Source organism: Lissotriton helveticus, chromosome 7 (assembly GCF_964261635.1).
Source record: "Lissotriton helveticus chromosome 7, aLisHel1.1, whole genome shotgun sequence".
NCBI classification, from domain to species: domain Eukaryota; kingdom Metazoa; phylum Chordata; class Amphibia; order Caudata; family Salamandridae; genus Lissotriton; species Lissotriton helveticus.
In genome coordinates this window covers 28141311-28168412 of record NC_136068.1, presented here as the reverse complement: position 1 = coordinate 28168412, position 27102 = coordinate 28141311, and the positions used below count along the sequence as shown (strand labels likewise).

General features: G+C 40.9%; 1 protein-coding gene across 4 annotated transcripts in view; it reads right to left on the bottom strand.

Annotated features, from left to right (window-relative positions):
* The window catches only part of LOC144767950 (cell adhesion molecule CEACAM5-like), a 400000-nt gene that overhangs the window by 41107 nt on the left and 331791 nt on the right, over nucleotides 1–27102 (bottom strand). For all 4 annotated transcript variants that reach the window (XR_013598392.1, XR_013598393.1, XM_078651302.1 and 1 more), the window contains exons 5-6: nucleotides 19726–19998; nucleotides 19370–19630 (exon numbers count right to left, since the gene is read on the bottom strand). Coding sequence is in view for 2 of the 4 variants with exons in the window: in XM_078651302.1 (XP_078507428.1) it covers nucleotides 19370–19630; nucleotides 19726–19998 (534 nt within the window). In the remaining 2 variants the exon portion in view is untranslated. The remainder of the gene's footprint in view (nucleotides 1–19369; nucleotides 19631–19725; nucleotides 19999–27102) is intronic.

Below are 27102 nucleotides of genomic sequence, written 5' to 3'. Positions count from 1 at the left end.
AACACATCCTATCAATGTCCACAGACTTCCTAGGGGCAACACCTCCCTCTTGTGCAGTACATCCTGTTTGCCATTCTGCAAACTTTCCCAAAGTACACTATTCTGAGTTGGCACCAACATGGTAGACCCTTGTCCCCTTGAAGGTGGCTTTTGTTCCAGACAGGGGCGAATCTGGGCAAATGAGCAGTACCCTGCTTCTCAACTGGTTCTGGTGGAACTGGTTCTGGCTGTCCTGTTGGAAGGTGCAAATCTGGATACACTGTACCCTGGGATCAAAGGGCTTCTCCTCCCCAGATCTCTCTTTACAATTAACAATAAACGGCCAGGCCTCACTCAGCTCCCTTTCAAGTTAATTAAGTTCCTGAATCCTCTCTAACTGACTTTCCTGAGCTAACTGGAGTCATATACCTCTCACCGAGGTCTCACGGCCAACAGGCCTAAGCCATTGTCTCTGCTATGAGAGCAGTTTTCACAAATCATTAAGGGCAAAACTCAGACAAAAAAAGCTGCTGGTAAGCGAATGCTAATTAGTTTACTGGAGCTTCAGGTAGGCAGTAAGGCTGTGCAGAATTGAGAGTTTGATTCCGCAGAATCACGCGGGATTACATTAAAATTTCACCAGATTCGGCAATGGGGCGGAATCAGCATCTGGCACTACTTGCTTAGCATAAAATGCACCCTTGCATCAAAAAATGGGTGCAAGGATGCCTTTTGTTCTAAGAAAATAGTGCAGCGAAATACCATATGGAGCCCTTGCAAACTCTGCAGTGATTAAAACTTTAATCAATGCAGAGCATGTAAAGGTGCCGAGTGGTATGCAGTGGTTTCTGAAGTTTCAAAACCACTGCCTATTACTTACCACCTTTATATACTCTGCAGTAATTAAATGTTTTAATTACCGAAGAGTATGTAAGGGTGCCGAGTGGTATGAAATAGTTTCTAACTTTAGAAACCACTGCATAATTTTTAATTTTGCTGGCAAGGCGACAGAATTTTAATTTATTAATAACTCTGGTGACACTGAATTTCCAAAATTGCTCCGATATTACCGACGGAATTGAACATTTTACCCAGGCCTTGTTGGTAGCCTAACGTTTTAAAAGTTACCTTCCCTGTATATTCATCAGGGATCCAATTACACCCCGCAATTAAAGTTTAAATAAATATAACAGTTGTTGAATAATTTCTGAAGATTATCCCAAGCCAAAATGTCACTTTGGTTTTCCTCATAGGATTAGCTACAGCTCTGTACACTGAAAAACAGCTTTTGGAGGCTTGTCACCTTAGGAAGATGCCACAAATAAAGTCTTGCATGTACCACTATGTACCTTAACTTGCAGGCTACAAGGCCAGCTTAGGAATGACTTATTTAACATGTAAAAGTATGGTTCTCTCTGGTCAATAATTGTCATTTCAACAGGCCCACTTGCCGGTTTAAAAGCTGTAGGGGTCAGACTACACATTTAGGTCTGATGCTATGTTTTCTTTGTCACCCTACTGAAATGGCATAATATGTGTGCAGTCTACAGGTGACGTTTAACTTTCTATGCCATTGATGTATTTTACTGAATGAGATATTATGGAATTACAGGGCAGTTAAATATGTCAACTGAGGATTAACCAAGTGTACCCTCTTTTAGGAGTCAGAACACAAAGTGGAAACTGAACAGCAGCGTCCCAGTATACAGAGTTAAAAAACAGAATAAGCAGTCTGGAAGAAAATGGTGTGATCAGGGAAAAAGAGGGACTCACTTACAATGGTGGTCACTCCTCTAATCCTAGGTAAGTAACAGCACCACCAACCTCTAGCAGAATAATTTTAATAGTGGGATTTTACATGTTATATGCTGCTTACTTTAAATGCACTCAAGAGAAGCAAGAACAAAATATTTACCTGCAGACCAGAAACCACGAAAGATGATAAATGAAAAAAGAATCTTTGAGGATAAAAGGGGTTGAGGGATCCCTCACAGTATCATCACAGAGGGATTTTCAGTTTTCAAGACTTTGTTCAAAGCATGAGATGTTCTCTATAAAATGTATAACTTTCAACACAACACAGGCAGAATCCTGAAGACCTTCAAGAGATCCATGGTGTGTCTGAATGAAAGCACCTCCAAGAATGTCATCAAATTATTTAATATTTCTCCAACAATCTCAAAATCTGTTTTAGGAGGAAGGTAAATCCTTCACTCTGAAATTTCACCAAGTTCTACGGACACATCAGTAACTGTTCTGCGATGGGTTTAGTGTTGGTAGGAAGAATGGCGCTCAGGCTGGTTGACGGTGTGGTAAAAGGAGGATGAGTAAATTTACGGTGCTGCCAGGTCAGGGGAAAAACCTGGATAACCCCAGCAGTAAGGTCGGTGCGGACCCACGCTAGTGATTGGGCAAAAGTCCTGGGCACTCGTATTATGATCACTCAAAATGTCAGTGTACAAACAGTAACATTCAATGTAAATAAATTGCACAGAGGTCGACACAAGTGGATGCTTTGGAAGATAGTTTTTATACAAGTCTTGTAGTGTGTCAAGATATGATTACCAGCCGACACGTGTTTCGTTACCTGAGCGGTAACCCATGACTCTTCAGGGCTGGGGAGGATACAAGATGTCTGGTACAGTAAAATGGAAACATTCCATAACATGTATTGGTGACAAAGGTGAGGTGATGAGTGACGAGCACCCATCTAATGGTGGAAACCCTATGAGGAAACGTGTGGAGCAAAGAGAAGAAAATTCTGACAGTGACTAGGCAGCAATTGTATTGTATGCACCTTGTGGGAGAGTGAATGACATCATATAAAGAATTGTACTGTTATATGCCAGAAAGATGTGCCTGATGCGCTTTGGCGTAATGTATGGTAAGCTGTAAAACAAAAGCCTAGGTATGGTACTGTGAAAGCCTGTGGGTGGGTGAAAGAAAGGGGACGTAGGGTGTTACATCATACTTAACTTAAACATATTTTCATAGAAAATGGGACCTTATATAAAGGAAACGGAAAAGTAAAATAGGGGGGGGAGGAGGGATATACATAGGTGCAGAGAGTTGGAAAGGCAAATGCTGGACTGCTGGTTATGAAAGAAATTAAAATAAATTAACCGGGGTAACAAAGGTGATTGAAAATCTATGACGTAATAGTACTGACCATGTGAGAACTATTGGAAAAGCATCAGTGGTGAGGTTACCCGACTCTTGAAAAAGACGCCTGTGCGAGATCTAATCGGAAGAATAAACATATACAGGAAGTCTACGGTGGAGAGCTTTGGCATGCACAAAGCTAAGTAAAGGGCAAGCAAGAGTGGCTGAATGGGTGTGGACTCACCGCTGAACCAGTGATTATTACAACCCGGTCACAAAACGAATATAAGTACTTCAGGGTAGTAAAGTACATACGGCAATTCGATCCGGGACCCCAGCGGTAAAGAGTTACATTGAAAACAACGGGCGAGTGCGACAACGTTCAACGGGTCCTGTCAATGGGGTAAAGTGACAAAGTGATATCAACCGGGGAAACATAGAGTAAGGCTTGTTCCAAAGGCAGAGGGCTCACAGGCTGAAATCCTACCCGAGCAAAGCAGACACATCACTTGTACCAAGGATAAGTAAATCCCTCTTTCTTAGGGAGATTTGTCCAAGACCATTGAGGAAGAGATGTGTTGCAATCAAGTCCACCTCCCACCCTGCTTTGCGTCTTTTGCTAACCCTCATGGATCTCTGACACGCCTGGATACTCAGATAACATTGATCCCTTGATTCCACCTGCATTGAAACCATCAACACCCCCTAGAAGTGCTGCAGTCCCAGTAAATTTACTGCATGCCTACCCTAATGATGATTAGTAATTGAGCAATGACAAATATGTTGCAAGGCTGTTTTTTATTTCCACACCAGGGCACAGAGGGTCACATGATCCAGATTCAACAGGAAACTGTTATTAACTTTGAAAGCTTTGATCATGCAGCCTCAAAATCAGTTTTTTCAAACAGTTCAACAATGACTTTTGGGGAGCTGTCAATTTTGAAAAATAGCGGCTTCATACAAAGTTTTGAATGAATGAATGATGTTATTTGTGAAGGAGGTAAAAACATGACACCAAGTGGTTAGCACACAGATCTGTGGACCTGCCCCTCCTCTTTCAGATGATATAAAGCCCTTCGGCAAAATTATACAGAATAACATGATAAATTGCTATTGAACAAGCACATCTGCGCATGTTGCTTGGCTTAGGATGGAGGATGCAACAAACATACACAGTATTATTTAATTACTGTTGACTAAAATAACAAAAATATGAATCTTCATAATACTTTCAGCCATAAAGAACAGACAGAAGCTGGTGGGATAAAATATCTTGTAAGATCTCTACTGGTACACAATCCTATTATGAAAAGTTAAAAATACAAATAAGTGGCTGATTTAGAGCTCAATATAAACTGTAAATCCAATGAAGCAACTTATGTCTCCAGAGGCCTGCCTATTTCTTAAAAGCTTGATAGACAGAGAAGTTCCTGGTCATCAAATGGCCATTGCCCATCAATTTGCTAATATTTGAGGAACATAAACACAAAGTTTTCGAGCAACAATAGCAAACTTCTGCCAGAATTGGAAAATAGAAATGAGCATGAGGATATTTAAGTCCAGTTTTAAGCCCAGTTTGAGTCTTTTGTGCTATCAGTATCCATCTAAGCGGCACTACAAAACACATCCTTCCGCAGACAACTAATCTTAAGAGGCACAACCTATGGCTCAGTCACTTACAGAAAGCTTGCTGAATTGTATTTTTGTTTTACTGTAAAGCAAAATCATAACATTAGGATGTAGGGCGGATAGCCACCGCCATGCGGGCGGTGGAGATCCGCCCTACATCCTACCCCGCCCGGTACCCATTTCCCCCGCCATATTAGTATGGCGGGGAGATGGCGGGGAGAGCGCAGCGGATGGGAAGACCGTCTGCCACTTTTCCGCCCGGTCGACAAGTCAACCGGGCGGAAAAGGGTTTCATATGGTGGCGGTGTCTGCTAGACACCGCCATCCATATCAGGATGCAGGTGGGAGGGAGCCTTCTAGGTCTTCTAGGTTGTGGGCCTGTTGCGGGCCCCAAGGATGTTGGGGTTGGGGGGGGCACATGGGGAGTACCTATGGTATCTCCCTACTTTTAATTCTTTTTATTCGGAAATTTCTTAAGATTGGGTAGGCACAGATGGGGACAGTTAGACTAAGAAGTTGTTGGTGCATGAAAGTAAAATCTCGGAGAAAATGACAGGAATGATCCTTCATCCACAGAGGACATTGGCTTTCACTCCTTACCGAGCTCCTTCAAGGTCAGCTCTTAGGATATTAGAGTAAAGGTACCAAGATGCAGCACCGCATTCCAGTCTCATTAAATTTAAGGGATTTGATTGATTCACACTCAATACCTTTCAGATGGATACTGAATTCTCACTGTGCTGCAGTGGTACATTTAACTGTTTAAATACAAGTAAGAGAGGAAAAGGTAGAAAACAATCGAATGTGCCAGTGACCTGTAGCCACATATGTGTAGCTAACATATATTTTGTCTGCTCATCCGTGTTGTTTTCATGGATAGATCAATTCTAGTCTGGTGTACGGGTTTAGAAGTTAGGTGAAGGCCTGGTGATTGTGGCTATGGGATTTGAAGTTACGTGCAGGACTGGTGAGTGTGGTTATGGGTTTTTGAAGATAGGTGCAGGCCTGGTGATTGTGGTTATGGGTTTTTGAAGATAGGTGCAGGCCTGGTGCTTGTGGCTATGGGTTTTGAAGTTAGGTACTGGCCTGGTGATTGTGGCTATGGGTTTTGAAGATAGGTGCAGGCCTGGTGATTGCGGGTATGAGTTTTTGAAGTGCAGGCCTGTTGATTGAGGTATCTGATTGTGTTGAACGGTCATATTAAGGTAAACCTTTTCTGATCTGAACAGCAAATGATCTGTTCTAGAGCTGTAAAGCCTCTCAGTTATCTCCTGAAAGGCAGTGTTTCTGGGATGGTTCAGAGCAAGCAACACAATGGAAAATCTTGTTCTCATGTGCTCTAAGATGTCACATACATTCCAACACCAAGCAGAGCTCAGTTGTAACTGGAAGTTAATCCTCTGCAGAGCACCGAGGTGTCTCTACAATGTTCATATGATGAGGCTCTGGGGATCCAAAACCAGAAATCATTTATGCTACATCCTCCACTGGAGAGATGGTGGCCGGAAGGAGTCATGCAGATGATTTATCTTAATGCTGAACACTGGGATATAGGGCTAGATGTAGGTAAATCTATTTTACCACTTCTTAAATACCGAATTTTACTGATTCGGTATTTAAGAAGTGGTAAAATAGAGGGGGGGGAGATGTAGGTAATTCCAGATGTGGAATTACCGAATCGGTAATATTCGGTATTTACCGATTCTGTAATTACAGAATCGGTAAATACCAATTTTAGCAAGGGTGCAGGGGGTGTCACTTTGACACCCTCTGGCACCCCAAAAATTGACATGTGCGCCATGTGGCACACAGACATGCCCTAAGGGCATGTCTGTCTGTCACATGGCATAGGTGTGCATGCACACATGTGCATGCACACCTGAATTCGGTATTTTAACACCCAATTGGATTTGGTGTTAAAATACCGAATTTGTAGGGCCTTTGGAACTCTGAAGAGTCCCACCTACATCTGAGATTTACCGAATCGGTAAAAATACCGATTCGGTATTTTACAGAATCGGTAAATTTACAGATCGGTAAATTTACCGATTCTGTAAAATTAAGGGCCCTACATACCATTCCTGCAATACTGGTCGGTAACGGCCGAAAATACCGATTTTCGGCCGTTACCGACCGACCTACATCTGGCCCATAATGTCTTATACGTCAAAGTTACCCCATTTTACAAAATAATAACTAACTTACAGTTATTTGTTATGTTATGTTATGTTATATATTGTCTTGTATAGCGCTCGGCTACTCAAAAAGAGTGTCCCGGCGCTTTTATTGAGAACCTGTAGCAGAATAACACAACACAGTAATATAAAAACAGATTAAAAAAAAAAAACACAGAAAAACAGGGAAAAAAGCCTAAAGGGCAAACAGCCAGGTTTTAAGGCCCTTTCTAAAAGTCAGCAAATTAGTGGCACCACGTAACGCCAAAGGCAGAGTGTTCCACAACTGTGGCGCCAGCAACCCAAAGGAGCGGCCACCAATGCGAGCCCTTTTTACTCGCGAGACCACCACAAGAAACAAAGATTCAGATCTTAAAGATCGAGCCGGGTGGTAGAAAGCAAGTCTCCTTTGGAGATACTGCGCTCCCACAGCATGAAGAGCTTTGTAGGCCAAAGTCAGGGCCTTGAAGGCAATCCGCTTCTGGATAGGCAACCAGTGGAGCGACTTCAAGAGGCCAGCGGCACTGGCTCGCCTATTAAGGCCATAAATGGCCCTCGCGGCCGCGTTCTAGACCACCTGCAGCCGCTGCAGTAGATATTCCGGCAGGCCCAAATAGAGGACGTTGGAATAATCCAATTTTGAGCCAATCAAGGCCTGCATTGTCATCTTCCTATGCTCCTCCGAGAGTCGAGGCAGAAACGTCCGGAGCATCTTGAGAAGACCAAAACATGTTCCCATTAAACCAAGGATCTGAGATCTCAACGTCAGACCCTTGTCCATCTTGACTCCCAAGTTCTTAGCCAGCTGGGACGAACAGGACGAGGGAACATATTCGCAGGCCACCATACCTGCCAATCCGGATCCGATGGACAGCCGAAGAAGAGTACCTCAGATTTATCTGAGTTTCACTTGAAGCTATTCAGCTGGAACCATTTAAAAACAGCCCCAAGGCACTCCCGGATACTCTCTCCATCAAAATCTCCTCCCTTCTTACACGAAAAGAGGAGCTGGGTGTCATCGGCATAAGATACGATCTGGGCCCCAAAAGACTCCGCCAATGCCGCCAAAGGGGTCATAAAGATGTTAAAAAGAGTCGGGCTCAACACAGAGCCCTGCGAAACTCCGACTCCCAGAGGCGGCATCATGGCCGAGTTAAGGGAGGCCCAGACCGTTTGTCGACGACCAGCCAGAAATGATCTAAACCAGCTGAGCGCCGTCCCCCTCAGACCGATCTCATAGAGTCTGGCGAGAAGACCCTCGTGGGGGACGGTGTCAAAGGCCGCCGACAGATCCAGCATGACAAGCATGGCTTTGCCCCCGGAGTCAAGTACCTCTTTTATGGCTTCAGACACAGCCAAGAGCGCCGTCTCGGTGCTTAGATTGGGGCGGAAGCCAGATTGAGTAGCGTGCAGTATGTTATGGGATTCTAAAAAATTAGAAAGCACCGTGTGCACATGCTTCTCCAAAATTTTCGTAAGCGCAGGGAGGAGAGAAATAGGCCTGTAGTTGGCCAGAGCTTCCGGATCAAGACCAGGCTTCTTAAGCAAAGGAATGACAGATTCTATCTCCCAGAAATGGCTTTTTTCAAAATGGATAGCAGATAACATTTGGAATTTGATAAATATTGTGCCCTTAACCATAATACTTTAAACAAGATGAAACATAACAAATGTAGGACATTTACTGATGGAACATCCCTCCTCTTGATTTTATTTACGATCAGTAACCTATTAAAGTGACACCCACTTGCAGAGGGAGGATGGATACAAATTTAGGATAGACTCCTAATTCAGTTCATACTATATTAATGTTTAGACACAGTCTTTAAAATATATATTCAAAATCAAATACAATTTTACACAACCATATAACTGCCATTTAATCAGTATTCAAACAAAATCACCAATCCTACCACTTGGGACACTCCAAACATATTTTAGGAAATCTTGCCAGTGCACATGCCACATCAAAAGATTACATTTTTAACAAAAGTGCAAGTGCATTATTCCGGCTGTTTATGTTATACCTTTTAAGAAGAGCTTTGAAATTCAAGCAACGAACCCTATTAAAACGATGACAATCAAACAAAACATGAACATTGAACCTTTGAATAGGCAATCCACATGTGCAATTATTCTCTCGGTCTAATAAAACTTCTAATTTTTCAGCTCTCACATACGTTTTTCCCCAAAACACAAAGGGGCATATTACCAACGTTAAGCGATATTTATCGCTAACGATGCTTAGCAACGAATTCTTTAACGCTAAGCATCGTCAGAAATTATCGCAGATAAACCTTGCTATTATCAAGGTTTATCCCAAATGCGATAAAAAACGGCCGCAATGCATGAATATCGCTGAAAAGTCAGCGATATTCATGCATTACCGAGCTAATGCTCTTAGCCATGTTATCCACCTCCCATTGGATAACATGGCTAAGAACTGCTCAGGGCAGGTGTTAGCTTTTTGAGATATTCGCGCTTAGCGTGAATATCTCCAAAAGTTGGTAATAGGAGATAGCGATGTTAGCGACTGTTTCCAGTCGCTAACATCTTGGCACACCCACTTTGCATGTCATTAGTGATAAATATCACTGACATGCAAAGTGGGGCCCAAGATGGTCGCTATCTCCTACTAGCTGTCGCTAACTGGTGTTAGCGACAGCTAGGTAATAAGGAGATAATTTTATCTCCGCTTTCTTGGCTTTTAAAGCCAAAAAAGCGGAGATAAACCCCCTTGATAATATGCCCCAAAGTTATTTTGTAGGCTAAGAAGTTCCAGGCCTGAAAATGTCCTTCTAATCTTACCGCCTGGGACATTGCACCTTTGGGGAGAGGCAACAATTTTTTCAAAGATTTACTTTCACACCACTCCTAACTTTCCTCCATACTTATGGCTAGTAACTCAGCCCCGTAGAGGCATTGCGCAGGGACCATTGCATTATAGGCTGTTAACAGGGGAGTCCAAGAAGGACCACCATAAGTCTTTTTAAAACGAACAAGTCTCCCTATCGTAGCAAGTGCCCTCGTCGTCACCAATTCTTTATGCAAGGTCCAACTCAGCTGCCTAGTAAACGCCATACTTAAATACTTGTAAAAGGAGACGACATCTACCCTGCTATTACCTATCTGCTCACACGGTTTATTTCTGTTTCCAAACGTGCCTTTTTTTGTTTTTCCCATGTTTACCATTAATTTATTAGCCTTGCAATAATGATTACATTTAATCAACTTCCTCTGCAGGCCTACTTGAGTAATATCCAGAATTGCCAAATCAATTAGCAGATCAGACATTTCACTTGGATAGTATATTATGTTGTTGGATGAGGAGGGTGTTTGGTGTGTTTGTGTCTGTGTGTGCATGTGTGTGCGTGTGCATGTGTGTGCTTGTGCGTGTGTGTGTAAGTACATTTACAAAACCAACATGGAGTTTAACCCCTTGGACGCGGCGGTAATTCCACAGCGGCGCTGGAGGGGAGGGGGTGTCACGCGGCGCAGCCATGCTTGTGATGGAACCACTCCGTCATGAGCCACGGGCGCGCTGTACTCATGACGGAGTGGTTCCATCACGGCCCCGCCCGCTCATTAATTCACCTGCGCAGGTGGGGAATTGATGCCACGTGCGCGGAGCGGCCGCGGCATGACGGAACCACTCCGTCATGAGCACACAGCACCCGTGGCTCCTGACGGAGTGGTTCCATCACAAGCATGGAAGGGGTTAAACATTTTACTTAACACTAATTGTCAAAACAAGGCCTGAATCCCAGCATCTGCTCTCTTCTCTGATACCTGTAAAAAAACTCAATTAAAAAAAAACAACCTCTGATTCACTTGCTTTATCTACATATCTAGTGTGAGGGCAATATGTTGAAACGTGCTCAACCGTAGAAGAGAGTGTTGATTATAAATCACCAGTTAAAATACATTTTCAACATATGACATTTATCAGTGTAAATCTGTTAGATTCTAAAATATAAATTAACAGCATAACAAAGGGCCAGATGTACGAAAGTATTTAGCATGCGCAAAGCGCTCGCAAAACACTCACACTTTGCCACCCTCTTCAAGAGGGTGGTAATGCCTTCGCAAAAGGCAAGGGGTCCCCAGTGGACCCCTTCCCCTTTGCAAATGCAGGCGAAAATATTTCTTTGGGGCAGGCAGCGGTCCCAGGGACCATTACCCGCCCTTAAAAAATGAAACGAAAACATTTCATTTTTCTTTTTTAAATTGCATTCCATTTTCCTTTAAGGAAAACGGGCTGAACAGAAACTGGTTATGGTTTCATTGACTCACAATCCAAAATCACATTAACAATAAATCAGTAAATTTGATTCATTAAGTCTGGCTGGTTAGATGGGTGCAGATGCTGCCGGAGTTACCTGGCGTCACAGTTTTGATCTATGTTACAAAGCGTCAAAGACTTTAAGACATCAGAAAAATGCAACCACCAGAAGTTCCCTTTGTATACCTTTACAATTCTTTAAAATGTTTCTAATTCTAGCCCGCCAAACAGAAGTGGAAATTTTGTTAACCCCAGTAATTCCTAGCTTGGTCCACAGCAAACTGTTATCTATCAGTTTCTCAAAACACATTAAGAAGCTACAAACAATTTGTAATGATGGTTTTGGAGAAATTTTCATGATTAAAAACAGTAAACACCCCCAATGAATTTTTCACTCAATCCTCATGAGTAAAAGAATGCATCGGATTCATGACCACCCTCCTTGCTCACAAGACCATCACTCTCTGAGACCCTTCATCCAACATCATTGACAAGAACTTCCACCAAACAATACACTTCATTAACACTCAAACAGCGCATTGTCAACAGCACCTGTTACGGAACTCTCCCCTGAAGACCTTCACAAGCAGACAGAGCTACGGGGGTGGGACGCCCTCGAGCTCTGAAAATTGTTTTGAGAAAAGATGTTGGACTTTTCACAGTGTTGCCAATTTATAAGATTACTTTTATCCAGGAGGTTTAAAAACTCTTGGCCTAATTTAGATCTTGTGGAGGGGAATACGATGTCACAAACGTGACGGAGATCCCGTCTGGCATGTTACGATCCCATTATATCCTATAGAGACCGTAATATGGAAGACGGGATTTCCGTCATGTGCGTGACAGAACATTCCATTTGCCTAGATCTAAATAAGGCCCTGAATCTGGAGTGCGGTGAAGTAGACATTCAATGGCACTCTGTTCTAAACACATTTTAAATTACAAGGCATCCATTGAGCACACTAAAGAAACAAAGTACCCACTATTCAGTTAAAGAGCACAAAAAAGTATAGATGTAAGAAGTTTAATGATATTTAGGAAACATGCTCCTGAGGAACTGCAAAAATGACAATTAACTTATGGCAGATGCATCAAATTTTGAGATATTAAACCCGTGATATATTATAATGTAAGCAAAATCTTATTGTCCGACAGGCATTTGTTATATTGACTCCTCACATTTGTCTTGGCAATCTCTAATGCTGTCTATCTCTAGTTTACATTATATCATTTTATAATATAATGTCATTTATAAAGCACCTGAATACACCGCACGGTGTGTCTCCAGGCGGACTCTGAAAACTCATGCGAATAGAATAAGAGGAGAATCAGGGGATGTCCTACTGTGAGCTGATTAGATTAAGAGGTTGTTGCTTAAGATCCAAGTTTTCAGTTTTGTTCTGAAGTCAGTTTCTGAAGGGGCATCTTTGAGAGCCCTCAAACAGTTATTATAAATAAAGTGAGAATATTAGTATTAATGGAGCTATCGAAACTCTTTTGAGAAACATTTACATTTGGTCTCTGGTTTGCTGTAGTTTGTATCTTCTTAAACTCATTGTATTTCTTATGCTAAGAAAACATTTTCCTCTCAAACACAAACTAGCGCAGTCTCTCCACCACGGCTTGCGAGGCTCCTATATTTAGACGTAGCAGAAGTAAGAATGACACATTCATCTTTCTACTTGTTTTCAGATAATATACCTTGTCATTGAATTCCCCCCTGAATGTATTCACCTTAATATTTGACAGAGGAAACAAATAGTTCACTACATTGACTAATGCTTAAATTAGGCATTCTATTGTGCAGGATTCTTGGCCCAGGACATTTCAAAGACATCTGTGAGAATGAGGAGACAAGAGAGCATTGCTACAAAGAATGAGAGGAATTCAGAGGTGAGAAGAAGGGCAGGAGTGACAGAATGAGAAAGGAGCTCTGTAAGGACCTGGTGTGACCAGGTCTAACTGGGAGCTCAAACTGGGTCCATTAAAGGTTTCAAGAGTTGTGTCAACCTAATTTATAAACACTTGTCCCATTCAACATCATATGACATTCAAAAGTTCTGGTTCAAAATCAACGTAGTTTTTACTGTATGTGATACATCTTATTCATGTGGTTTCAGCAAATACAATAATTTTGATTGAGTAATGCAATTAGACTAATACAATGTTAAGTCACATATGTATCTTTCATTCTTTACACCTATTAAAAAAGTCAAATGATAAGCAATCAAATGATGAAAAATCAAAACATATCCCAATGCATTTCGGGTCACTATTGGACCCTTCTTCAGGGGTGATCCTTTGTTCAAACGATTTAAATCCTTGATATTCGGTGGATGTTCTGTGTATAAGCACTTCAAAGTAGTATTTCCAACACTGTAACGATAGTAATCGCCATGAAAATAATGTCAGTATTTACATGTGGAAGTCTGCATGGTGTCAAAAGTCGTGAAAATAAAGAATAAGTGAGTCATGAAGTTAACAGCAGCTAAACTAAAGAGTGTGAGGGAACTGATCGGGAGAATGAGTAATGGGTGCTGAAGTGCAACCTTATTTAAAACACCCTATTGTCGTGTGTGTGCCTGACACCAAACACCGCGTGATCAAAAATACGTGCAACTCAAATGCACCCAGTATCGAGATTCTCAACTTACCCGCCCAACACACACAATAGTGGACGGTTTCAAGGATTCAACGAGCGTATCCGGTTCTGTGAATTAGATGAGTACTTATGTCAGTTAAAAAACGGTAAAAAAACGTTATGCGAACAAAAACGTCTCTCTAACTCTATGTGGCTCGCCAGCTTACCGAAAGAAAAGAATCACGAAAGTCGATCTCATGTTTCCCGCGCTCTGCGGTACAGCATAAACCAGTTGGCCAAAGACTCCCTGTTAATAAAAAATGCGAGTGCGTCAGTCTCTCGCCCGCGTTTTCCCATGTAATATTATATCATCAGCGCGGCAAGCGCTTCCATCATGCCTACCTTCGGTGCCGTGGCGTCCTCTAACCCTCGACCTGGTGATTACTTCCGGAAACAACATCCGGTACAACATGACATGCTTTAAATAGTCGTGCACCCTAACCTCAGCCTAACGTCCGGTTCGTAATGCGTGTACTCTTAAAGGGATAGGTGCTACTGATGACAAACAACTGTTAGAAGATAGTGGGGTCTTCCATAATGTAAACTACACGGTTTGTTAAAAACGGTATCGCAAAGTCAGAGGAAAGCATTGTACAGGATGAAGATTTGTCCTTACAAAGGGCACCGGCTCCAGTTGTAAGCCCAGAATCCCAAGAACCCACATCATCTGGATCATCCAGAGGTGCTCAACCTTCTTTTTTAGCGGAAGGACAATCAGCAACACATCCACCCGACCTACCCACGGAAGCAAGACCAAACGGCTCAGGAGGGGACAAAGTAGCAAAAAAAGTTCCGGAAGGAGGAAGACCACAGAGAGTAGTTGCGAAAAAGGGAACCTTGTCGTGAATATCTCGAGTCGTAAACTGTCGAGAGATCAACTGAACATTCTAAACAAAGGTACCTCATTTGTTCCCACCTATGTATCTAATGGTCTGGAAACAGAGATCGCGCTCTTCAAATTCCTACGAAAATTGAGACTTAAATGGTTCTTTTCCACCACAACATCTAATGGGTCACAGCGACCCAAGGAAATATTTAAGCCTAAAAGTAAGTTTATGTCCCCCATCTCGCATAAAATCTTGGACAACTTCGAAACCCTAGTAAAAAAGGACCTAGAATCTATCAGGTATGAAACTCCTAAGCACTCCAATCTTTCAAAAAGAGAAAAACGAATCTTGGATAATTTGAGACAGGACAAGTCTATCACTTTTCAACCAGCGGACAAGGGAGGAGCCCTTGTGATGATGGACACTACCTTTTATGACCGTAAGGTAGAGGAGCACGTGCAAGACACACTCACATACATTAAACTTGAAAAGGATCCGACCTCGGAATTCAGTGCATTGCTAGACAAGATCATCACCAAAGCAGAAAATGATGGGACGATCAATATCAACACGGCCAGATACTTGAAGACCACCGCACCACAAGTGCCTCACATATACATGCTCCCTAAAATCCATAAGAGCCTGGAGGACCCACCTTTTCGACCAATCGTAGCTGGATGCGGATCGATACACGAACCAGTTGGACGTTTTGTTGATCACCATTTACAACCCTTAGTACAATCATGGGGAACCTATTTGAAAGACACCACGGATTGTTTAACTAAACTATCTGAAGTTAATGATCTCATTGATGATAGCACATTACTGTGCACTATAGACGTTGTGGCATTATATACGTCAATTGCACACATGGAAGGTTTGGAAGCCATTGAATGGAGATTATTACAATCAGACATAGACCAACAATTGGGTGTGTTTCTAATCGAATTGTTACATTTTTCACTATTTCATAGTTATTTTAATTGGAAATCAGATTTTTTTCTGCAGAAAACCGGGACATCCATGGGGTTTTCAGGAGCCCCATCGTATGCCAACACGTTCATGGCACATTTCGAACAACAGTACATACTTTCAGATCACAGATGGATGGACAACCTGATACTCTTTCTAAGGTATATTGATGACATTTTGGTCCTCTGGCGGGGTACCAAACAAGAATTGGTTGAAAGGATTCAAGAACTCAATGTACGCAACCCACGTATCCAATTCACCTATGATGTACAAGATTCAAAGATACATTTCTTGGATATAGAAATACAAAAAACATCACAGGGGATTTCAACCACTGTTTACCGCAAAGCTACGGATGTTAATAATGCGTTGCACTATTCTAGTGCACACCCAAGAAATCTGAAGAACCACTTGCCCACATCCCAATTGATGCGTATCAAAAGAATTTCATCGGATGGAGAGGAGTGTGAAGAAGCAATCAAAGAACAACTAAAGCGATACACTGACAGAGGGTATCCTCAAAAGGTCTTAGAAGACTCAGAGCTACGCGTCCGATCAATTGACCGTGAGAGTTTGTTGAGAAAGACTGAGAAGTCACCAAATGAACGCATAGTTTTCGTCATGAAACATTCCACTCAATCACACAGGATTAGACAAATACTGAGGAAGCGATGGGAAATGATAGCGAATGAACCTGATTTCACTCATATATTCAAAAATTTCCCCATAATAGCATACACCCGCGCAAAGAACATAAGGGAGCTACTCAAAAAACCCCAAAGAAACCAGATAGTGACCTTTAAAGGGATGAGAAAGTGTTACAACTGCGGACAGTGTAACAATACAATTGTGAGCAAAACCTTTCCACATCCGCAAACGGGTAAAAACATTGTTTTGAAATTGAGTGCTGATTGCAACTCTGCAGGAGTCATTTATGCTATACAATGTCCATGTGGTCTCACGTACGTGGGACGAACATCAAGAAAAATTAAGACTCGAATCATCGAGCACAAGAGTACAATACGCAACAAATCTACCACCTCCAGTCTAGCGACACATTGGACTAGTGCATCACACACCATACCACAATTGAGATACACAGTATTAGAAATGGTAGAAAAACATCCAGGCATCGACCATACTGTGGCCCTGTCTCGTAGAGAGACATTTTGGATTAAAAAATTGGGCACCCACACACCGGGGGGGCTTAATGATCAATATGAGATGTTATGTTTCTTATGAATAGATTCAACTGGTAGATGTCAACTATGTCCAACAATCAGATAGGATTAACATTGGATTATCCTTTGACAGGATTCGCCACATGACTAAATCCACATTGGTTTAGGATACTATGTATATATGTTATGTTAGGCTTACATTGTATCCGTGGCAAGAAGTGTTCAGATTACAAAGCCATTTTGCGACGAATCATGTACTAGATAGCATTTAACCGATTGATTTATTGTGTGCTGTTTTTATACTATGCAGTAATTTCATGTACATTGTTATGAATAGTGTTTATCGCCTATGTCTTCGATAATTGTCCAAACCATTGTTACAATGCAGAAATGTGAATATCATCAGTGCAAACTGTATAGTCAGATTTAGGTCCTGATGTAGTTGATTGCACACAGTATCATTAAGAATTCTTTATGTTATTTTCGACAGCATGAGTGCACATCCTGATTTTGCATAGTACATTTAAGCTTCTCTTACCCTTATGATTTAGCACTTTGTTTCGAGTTCATTCAGCAACATATCGAGCGCAGAGCGTCATAAACATAACCAAACACCTCTTTATGGTATTTAGAGACATGTACACCTTTTAGGTTTTTTATATTTTTACGGCTTTGGCCAGACTTTGCGATACCGTTTTTAACAAACCGTGTAGTTTACATTATGGAAGACCCCACTATCTTCTAACAGTTGTTTGTCATCAGTAGCACCTATCCCTTTAAGAGTACACGCATTACGAACCGGACGTTAGGCTGAGGTTAGGGTGCACGACTATTTAAAGCATGTCATGTTGTACCGGATGTTGTTTCCGGAAGTAATCACCAGGTCGAGGGTTAGAGGACGCCACGGCACCGAAGGTAGGCATGATGGAAGCGCTTGCCGCGCTGATGATATAATATTACATGGGAAAACGCGGGCGAGAGACTGACGCACTCGCATTTTTTATTAACAGGGAGTCTTTGGCCAACTGGTTTATGCTGTACCGCAGAGCGCGGGAAACATGAGATCGACTTTCGTGATTCTTTTCTTTCGGTAAGCTGGCGAGCCACATAGAGTTAGAGAGACGTTTTTGTTCGCATAACGTTTTTTTACCGTTTTTTAACTGACATAAGTACTCATCTAATTCACAGAACCGGATACGCTCGTTGAATCCTTGAAACCGTCCACTATTGTGTGTGTTGGGCGGGTAAGTTGAGAATCTCGATACTGGGTGCATTTGAGTTGCACGTATTTTTGATCACGCGGTGTTTGGTGTCAGGCACACACACGACAATAGGGTGTTTTAAATAAGGTTGCACTTCAGCACCCATTACTCATTCTCCCGATCAGTTCCCTCACACTCTTTAGTTTAGCTGCTGTTAACTTCATGACTCACTTATTCTTTATTTTCACGACTTTTGACACCATGCAGACTTCCACATGTAAATACTGACATTATTTTCATGGCGATTACTATCGTTACAGTGTTGGAAATACTACTTTGAAGTGCTTATACACAGAACATCCACCGAATATCAAGGATTTAAATCGTTTGAACAAAGGATCACCCCTGAAGAAGGGTCCAATAGTGACCCGAAATGCATTGGGATATGTTTTGATTTTTCATCATTTGATTGCTTATCATTTGACTTTTTTAATAGGTGTAAAGAATGAAAGATACATATGTGACTTAACATTGTATTAGTCTAATTGCATTACTCAATCAAAATTATTGTATTTGCTGAAACCACATGAATAAGATGTATCACATACAGTAAAAACTACGTTGATTTTGAACCAGAACTTTTGAATGTCATATGATGTTGAATGGGACAAGTGTTTATAAATTAGGTTGACACAACTCTTGAAACCTTTAATGGACCCAGTTTGAGCTCCCAGTTAGACCTGGTCACACCAGGTCCTTACAGAGCTGTTTGATTAAGAATTGTGGGCACAATTCCTACTGGGTTAGCTCCTAAATTAAGTAAATTTGTTGTTACATTAGATTAATTGGCTGAAACTAAGTAGGTGTGCAGGCTAGACCCATTACATTGCAGAATGAGAAAGGACACAGATCACAGATCTCATCTACAGGTGAGTAAGAGTAGGCAGACATCCCATGGACTGCCCGCACAATCTCTAATCATCATTTGACAGCATAAATATCTGACTCTTTTTTTATAGCTTGTTATTTGTGTGAGTTACCCATGACTGCTCTTGACACGCTGCAAACCCAGGTATTTTAAGATAGATTAAGTAAGAAAATGTATACTGGCCCTGCAAGGGTTCAAAGAGCATGAGATATTACTAATACGATGTTACCAATATTATCAATTAAATTATGCCACCGACTGAAAGAAAAGGAGTAACTCAATAAGGGCAAAAAGATCAATAACAAAAGGGGAAAAACACAGATTAGGAAGAATTAGGAAAGTCATGTATGAAGGAGGCTCATGGTGAGAGGCTAAATTGGCGCCTATACTTTCAGAAATAATTTGAACTTGGGCGAAGGAGGTTAGAGTTTATTTATCTGTTGAGTACTTACCATTTACAGTTATAGAGACAGAAGCCTTCACAAACAGGCCAGTGTCCATGTTGTGAGCCACACAGGTGTAGTTCCCATTATTACGCGAGGTCACCTTATCAACAATGTATATGTTACTAGATTTATTTAGATCAGTATTATTGAGGAGCCACTGGAACCGCGGTTCTGGAAAAGACCTCGCAGTGCAGGATAAAGAGAGTTTATCATTCACTTGTAACAACTGAGATCCTGGTGGTTCAATCTTCACGTCCTCTGGCCCATCTGGAAGGGAACAGAGAGAGAGTTTGTGAGCTCTGAGTGTCTTTACCAGAGAAAGGGATGGGAGACGGGAGAGAGGGAACTCTGGGGTTACTTACAGGCGACAATCAGGGGCTGGGGGTCACTCGTACTGTTGCTTATGGGGTTCTTGGCCACGCACTGGTAGATCCCTGAATCCCCCCGCGACACGTTGATGATGGTAAGAGTTCTGTTATCCGGAGACTGAATGATATTTCCAGGTAGATTCGTAGTGCTATTTAAGGACCAGAGGATTGTGACAGCCGCGGTTGAGGTGACACAGGTTATCTTCGCCGGCCGGTTCTCCACCAGCTGTGAGGGCTCAGAAGTCACTCTGGGTTTAGTCACCGGCTCTGCAACCAGAATAAAGAGACAGGATTATATTGTGAGCAGTGTACTATGCATCTCTTTAAGGAGAAATCAGGAAAAGGAATGGTAAAGGGCAAGGGAAAGACAACTCTACCCGGGGACTTCGCACAATCTCATGTGGGTTTATTATTAGAACTCAAACTAATGCATATATTGAGAGCCGGAGGGACCCAATACCTCAAACACCCCTTCCAAGAGTGAATTTACTATTCACTGATAACAGCCCAGGTAAAGCTGCCTTGCTACGTACTTTAATAGGTTATCCTGGTAGAGTGACACAGGAACATCAGTCCATTCAGAGCACAAAAACACCCTCAAGCCGGACATTGGTGTTTGTAACCAAGCATTCTGTGCCACCTTTGACGACAGCTCTCTACTGAAGGACATAATTACCTATACAGGGTGAGTCGAAAACTTAACTGAGTGTGATAATCATAGAATTTAGAGGAAATCATGAGAGTTTCTCTTGAATGATGAAAGAAGTTTAATCCATACAAAATAGAGTCCACCCTGCCATTGGGAGGGCTGGAAGCAACAGAACAGCGGTACCTTCAGACCTCTGGATGATGGCATACAAAGGCACAGAGAATTCTCAGTCATAAGACACCACTGGGAGCTTGCTTGGAGGGGACAGGAAGGGAAAACGAAAACGAAAGAAAATAACATTGACAGTTTTGTGCTTCTTTAGACGTTGGCCCGTACATATATATTTATGTACATACACCTTGAAGATCCTGAAAAATGATAGGGTGTTAAGTCAACCAGTTGTTAGGAAAACTAAGATGTAAAATTCATGGTTTTGCTATCCTTTCCTTCACATTTTCTGGGGGTGAAGGAGGTGACAAAGTTATGTGCGTTGATTGCCCTTGGCCACCTTAGTGCAGCTTAAGCTGCATTTAGAATCAGGACATGATCTCTATAAAATAAATATTTTTTATTGAAATTTTGAAACTTGGGTAAATGTTTTCCAAGCTTCATTATATTAGAATCCTCAATACCACCAAGCACTCAATGTCAATCAAAGTCCACAAAATAAATTAATTATCCTGGAATCTTCTTTTCTTTATTCATTTGTCCAAATGTCACAGTAGTTCACAAAAACACAGCCAACACGTGTTTCGTCTTGTCAGTCTACGACAATAAGACTTCTTCAGGGCTGTAAACATATACAATAACCTTTGTTTAGGTCTAAATACATCAATAATGCTATCCACAAAAAGAAATATCAACCATATAACAAATAAAAACGTCACCGAATAACAAGTGAAGGAAGACAAGGTATAGCAGAAGAGGTACCCAATACCAAGAGAAAACCTAAAACTCCCAAGTGTGTCAGAACAGGATGCCAAGTTGGCAGTACCATAGTATGAATCCCAATGTAAAGAAAGTCATCAGTATAAAGCAAAAACAAACGTACCACTAAATCTTCCGTTCCTTTCTAAGGTCCTCAGTATAATAGATTTCAAATCTATAAAAATAAGTTATATTTATAAACACCCTATCATCAACCCTTCTTTCAGGTCAGTTAAAGTAACAAGAACAAAACGACCTAAGACTCACCACCTAGAGATTGAGAAGATCGCGTAACATGAATCAAAGTTTCCTTCCTCCAAAGTAAAGCGTATAGCTTATATAAATATTCATACGCAATTGCGTGTAACAAGGCAGTTCAAAGTTTCGTTCAGCAAATTGCTGCAAATAAATATTATATTAAAGCCATGAGTACCAGTTATTAGCTATGACAGTCACTCGATCACTATATTCCACACAGTAAGGGTTGCGACCACTATCTTACCTGTCAGTTTAATCTCCCATTAATCAGGTTAAGATTAGTGTTGAAAATAGAGGTCCATAACTGAAAAAACGAAAAATGGTAACCTCAGTAATTATGCTCTACCGGAATTGTTTCAAAACGTAGTTGACTACACGTAAATAAAGAGTATATACTCTAGTTCACTCTACGTGGCTACGGATTAATGCTTACCGCTCATCAGCATGGACTTGTCATCTAAACTTTCGGCGTACAGCACAGGCGCCATGTTGTAATAGCTTTATATAACAAACCATATCCCGCGCCATCTTGAAGTGGTCACGACCTTTCGTATAATCTTACAATATGTCAATATATACAATATCCACTTAAACAAACTATTTGCTTTCATATTTAAATTCTCCAATCTAACTGGGAGTGCGGAAAGCGTCATCCGCACATCCACCCATATTCTGCCTGTATCACCATCTCCAAGTCCTTTCTTTACTTCAATAGATCACGCAAATGCAGCCGAAATAAAAAGTCACTTGCTGCCGTTTCCAATACTATGTGCAACAACCAAATAGATATCAAAGTGCCTGAAATTACGGACTAATGTAGGGTGAAAGTCATTACCAATAAAATCATAAGTAAATTAAAAGAGTACAAACCAAAGAAAGGAGGAGTAGATAAGAAAAGGGAACACAGTGTGAAGGGGAAAATTGTAAAAAACAAACACAGATACATCCAAATTAACAAAAGTATACATCTTACAAACAATAATATTTAAATGACACTTCATCACAGCTGATCACCTAAGAATGAGGTGGGGGAAATCAAAACAGTATGCATTAACAGTCATGTCCCAAAAAGTACTCAAATTCGTGATCTATGTTCAGACCTCGCTCCACAGCTTTAAGTTTCATCAACCACATCACCTCCCTACGTCACAGTTGTAGCTGTCTGTTACCACCTCTGGGATCACATTTAACGTGGTCAATCCCATGGTAAGTAAATACATGTTTATCCTTTTCATGAGAATTCCTAACCATGTGAGAAGCAATGGGATAGCGAGTATCTCCTGTCTTTAGAGCTCTAAAGTGCTCAACCATCCGCTCCTTCAGTTTCCTGATAGTGCTCCCAACATATATTTGGTTACACGAACACACAATGACATACACTACAAAAGTAGTGTCACAGTTGATAAACATTTCTATATGATAATCACCAGTACCATTGTAATTAAATGTCTTGATTTTTGTCTTAGCCCATCTGCACGAGCTACACCTGACACATTTGTAAAAGCCTTTAGATGTATCAGTTAGCCAATTGGGCTCAATTCTTTTCACAGGATAGCTAGGACTAATATAGTTAGACAGAGTTTTACCCTTTCTAAAAGTTAGTCCAGGCCTGTCTCCAATAAATGGAAGTAAATCCTTGTCCATCCTCAATAAGTGCCAATGCTTTCTCAAAATATTATACAATTGAGCACTATCTGTACTGTAGTTAGTAATGAAACGAAATCTCTTATCCTTGTCAATATTCTCACATGTTTTTTTATCCAGAGTTTTGGATCTCTTAAGTTTCTTTACTCTCAATACGGCATTTTCAACCACCTTCCTCTGATAACCACGTTTGAGAAACCTCCGTGATATGTCTGTAAGATTAGAGTTAAACTCACTATCATCAGAACAGTTACATCTTGCCCTCACCATCTCGCCATAGGGTATGGCATTTACTTGACTCATAGGATGGCAACTCCGGGCATGCAAAACTGCATTGCAACTGGTAGGCTTGCGATACATGCGACTACACAGTTTACCCTCTTGTACATATAATTCAATATCTAAAAACGTGATACTGTGCTTGTCATAATTGGTTGTAAATTCTAAGTTCAGCCTGTTATCGTTCAAATAATCAAAAAAAACCTTAAGTTCATCAACTGAACCAGTCCATATTAACAGGCAATCGTCTATGTAGCGCCCCCAATAATGTATATGCTGCATCCATTTTTTACCCGACGGGCCCCAGTTCCTCTCCGCCTCGAACCACCCCATAAAGAGGTTTGCAAAGGACGGAGTGAATCTGGAACCCATCGCAGTTCCGAGGCGCTGCCTAAACCATTTACCATCAAAAAGAAATACATTATTTTGAGGAACCATTCTTGTCATCGAAAGAATCATCTGATTATGAGCATAATATTCAGCTGATCTGTTACTTACAAAAAAGTCCAATGCTTTCGTTCCTAATTCATGATCAATGTTAGAGTACAAAGATACAACGTCTAACGTCACTAATATCATCTTCTCATCCCATGCTAGGTCGCACATCAAGTTAAGTACATGTTTGGTATCCTCTATGAATGATGGTAAATTTTTAACATATGTCTGTAAAAAGGTGTCAACATACTGGGAGAGACGCTCTGTAGGCCCTCCAATACCTCAAATAATAGGTCTTCCAGGTGGATTAGCTCTAGATTTGTGAATTTTAGGCAGTGCGTACATACATGGTACCTTAGGTGCCACAACCTGTAAATAAAGATACTCGTCATGATCAAGAAGTGTAAGATCATACCAAATCTTAAGTTGGTCATTAATGGTCTTAGTCAAATTCAGCATAGGATTAGACAGTAATCTTTCATAGTACTTAACATTGTTCAGTTGCGAATAAACCTCTTCATTGTAATCACAAGTATTGAGAATCACCACATTTCCACCTTTATCCGCTTTACGTATAGTAAGCTCTGGATTGCTTGTAAGTTCCCTGAGTGCCAATCTCTCACCAGATGTAAGGTTATCTTTATATTTGCTCAGCCTATCAGAGCCTTTAGTATCAATAGTTTTATCAATGTCAAGATTCACCGCTTTATAAAAAGCCTCTAAGGTACTACCAGATGAGATTTGAGGTGTCCACTTAGATTTTTCTTTTAAACCACTCCTCTCACTTAAAAATCTATTCAACTCCAGGTCATCCAACAATTTAGTAATAGTGACTGGATCATCTTCTCTTTCGGTTAGTGAGAGTAATAACTGAGTCTCCTTCACTTCCTGTATGGTAAGATTACTTAGTGGTTTAATCATTTCATGCTTGGATTTTTTTGGTACATTCACAAAAAATTTCTTTAATTTGAGCCTCCTAACAAATCTAAATAGATCGATTTTAGTAAAGTACCAATCAGACACAGTTACAGGACAAAATCCCATCCCTCTACTGAGTAAACTCTTCATTTCATCAGACAATTCAATTGAAGACAGATTCACAATCTCCATATCTTCAGTTTCTACAGCCTCTACAGCATCAACATCAGTTAGGGTTTCCAGGATCTTAGTCTCATCCCTACCCTTCCTCCTTGCCCTCCTCCTACCTCTCCCCCCTCTCCTGTTTTTTTTACATTTGACTCCCTAATCCTTTCTAAGTCCCTGTTCACACGGCGCAGTCTGCGCACCTCCACTAAAAAATTGTTCTCTGGTGTAGGGAGGGCCAAAGAATCAGGAGTATCCTCATTTTCACTACTGGAAACATTGCTAGAGCCTGGATCACTGTCAGTAACGGATGCGGTGTTACTCTTCTGTGTATTCGGAACAGTCTTAATCAAATAATCAAATTTCCTAGCAAAGGTATATACGCGACCCGAACGATAATCACGTTCGTCACGTTTTAGCTTTCTAGCTTTCCTTTGCTTATTATCTGTTTGTAGTTCATTTAGTTTTTGATCAAGAGTAGTATAGTTAAGAATAGTTGACTCTGGAAGGTTCATCTCCTTAATCTCATCTTCCACCTTTTGGATCTCAACTAGCAATTTTGCTATTTTTCTTTCAGCATTTTCAATTAAAATATTGATGAGATTTCTAGAACTTGTATTCAGCTCTTTTTCCCAAGTTAGGTACAGATCAGGCTCGAGATCCTCATACGTCGGTATGATCTGGGATCTCAGCCCACGGGGAATCCTGTTAAGTTTCAAGTATTGTCTTAATGTTGCAGCATCCCATCATTTATTAAGTTCTGCACGTTTGAGAGATTCAAGCTTTAAAAACTTGGCTCTCAGGCCTTCTTTCTTAGTATCTTTAGGGAGTCCCATGGCAGCACCTATTGATCCACCTGCCACTAAATTATCAAAAAGTTGTTCGGCTTCCTTATCTCTATTCATTTTAGCTTATGCGGCTGCTCCTAAACTCAGAACATGCACTAAACAAGAAAGGTAACAGTTATGCAGAAGCGCTCAACGTGTGTAAGCAAATCTTAATACAAATCAAGTCGGTGCTCAAGGTGGGCAAGAGTCTGTTACCAAGACTCTCATAAATAGCCTAAGGCTAAAAATAATCCTCAATACCACCAAGCACTCAATGTCAATCAAAGTCCACAAAATAAATTAATTATCCTGGAATCTTCTTTTCTTTATTCCTTTGAGAGATGGGATTTTGTCCTGTAACTGTGTCTGATTGGTACTTTACTAAAATCGATCTATTTAGATTTGTTAGGAGGCTCAAATTAAAGAAATTTTTTGTGAATGTACCAAAAAAATCCAACCACTAAGTAATCTTACCATACAGGAAGTGAAGGAGACTCAGTTATTACTCTCACTAACCGAAAGAGAAGATGATCCAGTCACTATTACTAAATTGTTGGATGACCTGGAGGTGAATAGATTTTTAAGTGAGAGGAGTGGTTTAAAAGAAAAATCTAAGTGGACACCTCAAATCTCATCTGGTAGTACCTTAGAGGCTTTTTATAAAGCGGTGAATCTTGACATTGATAAAACTATTGATACTAAAGGCTCTGATAGGCTGAGCAAATATAAAGATAACCTTACATCTGGTGAGAGATTGGCACTCAGGGAACTTACAAGCAATCCAGAGCTTACTATACGTAAAGCGGAAAAAGGTGGAAATGTGGTGATTCTCAATACTTGTGATTACAATGAAGAGGTTTATTCGCAACTGAACAATGTTAAGTACTATGAAAGATTACTGTCTAATCCTATGCTGAATTTGACTAAGACCATTAATGACCAACTTAAGATTTGGTATGATCTTACACTTTTTGATGATGACGAGTATCTTTATTTACAGGTTGTGGCACCTAAGGTACCATGTATGTACGCACTGCCTAAAATTCACAAATCTAGAGCTAATCCACCTGGAAGACCTATTATTTCAGGTATTGGAGGGCCTACAGAGCGTCTCTCCCAGTATGTTGACACCTTTTTACAGACATATGTTAAAATTTACCATCATTCATAGAGGATACCAAACATGTACTTAACTTGATGTGTGACCTAGCATGGGATGAGAAGATGATATTAGTGACGTTAGACGTTGTATCTTTGTACTCTAACATT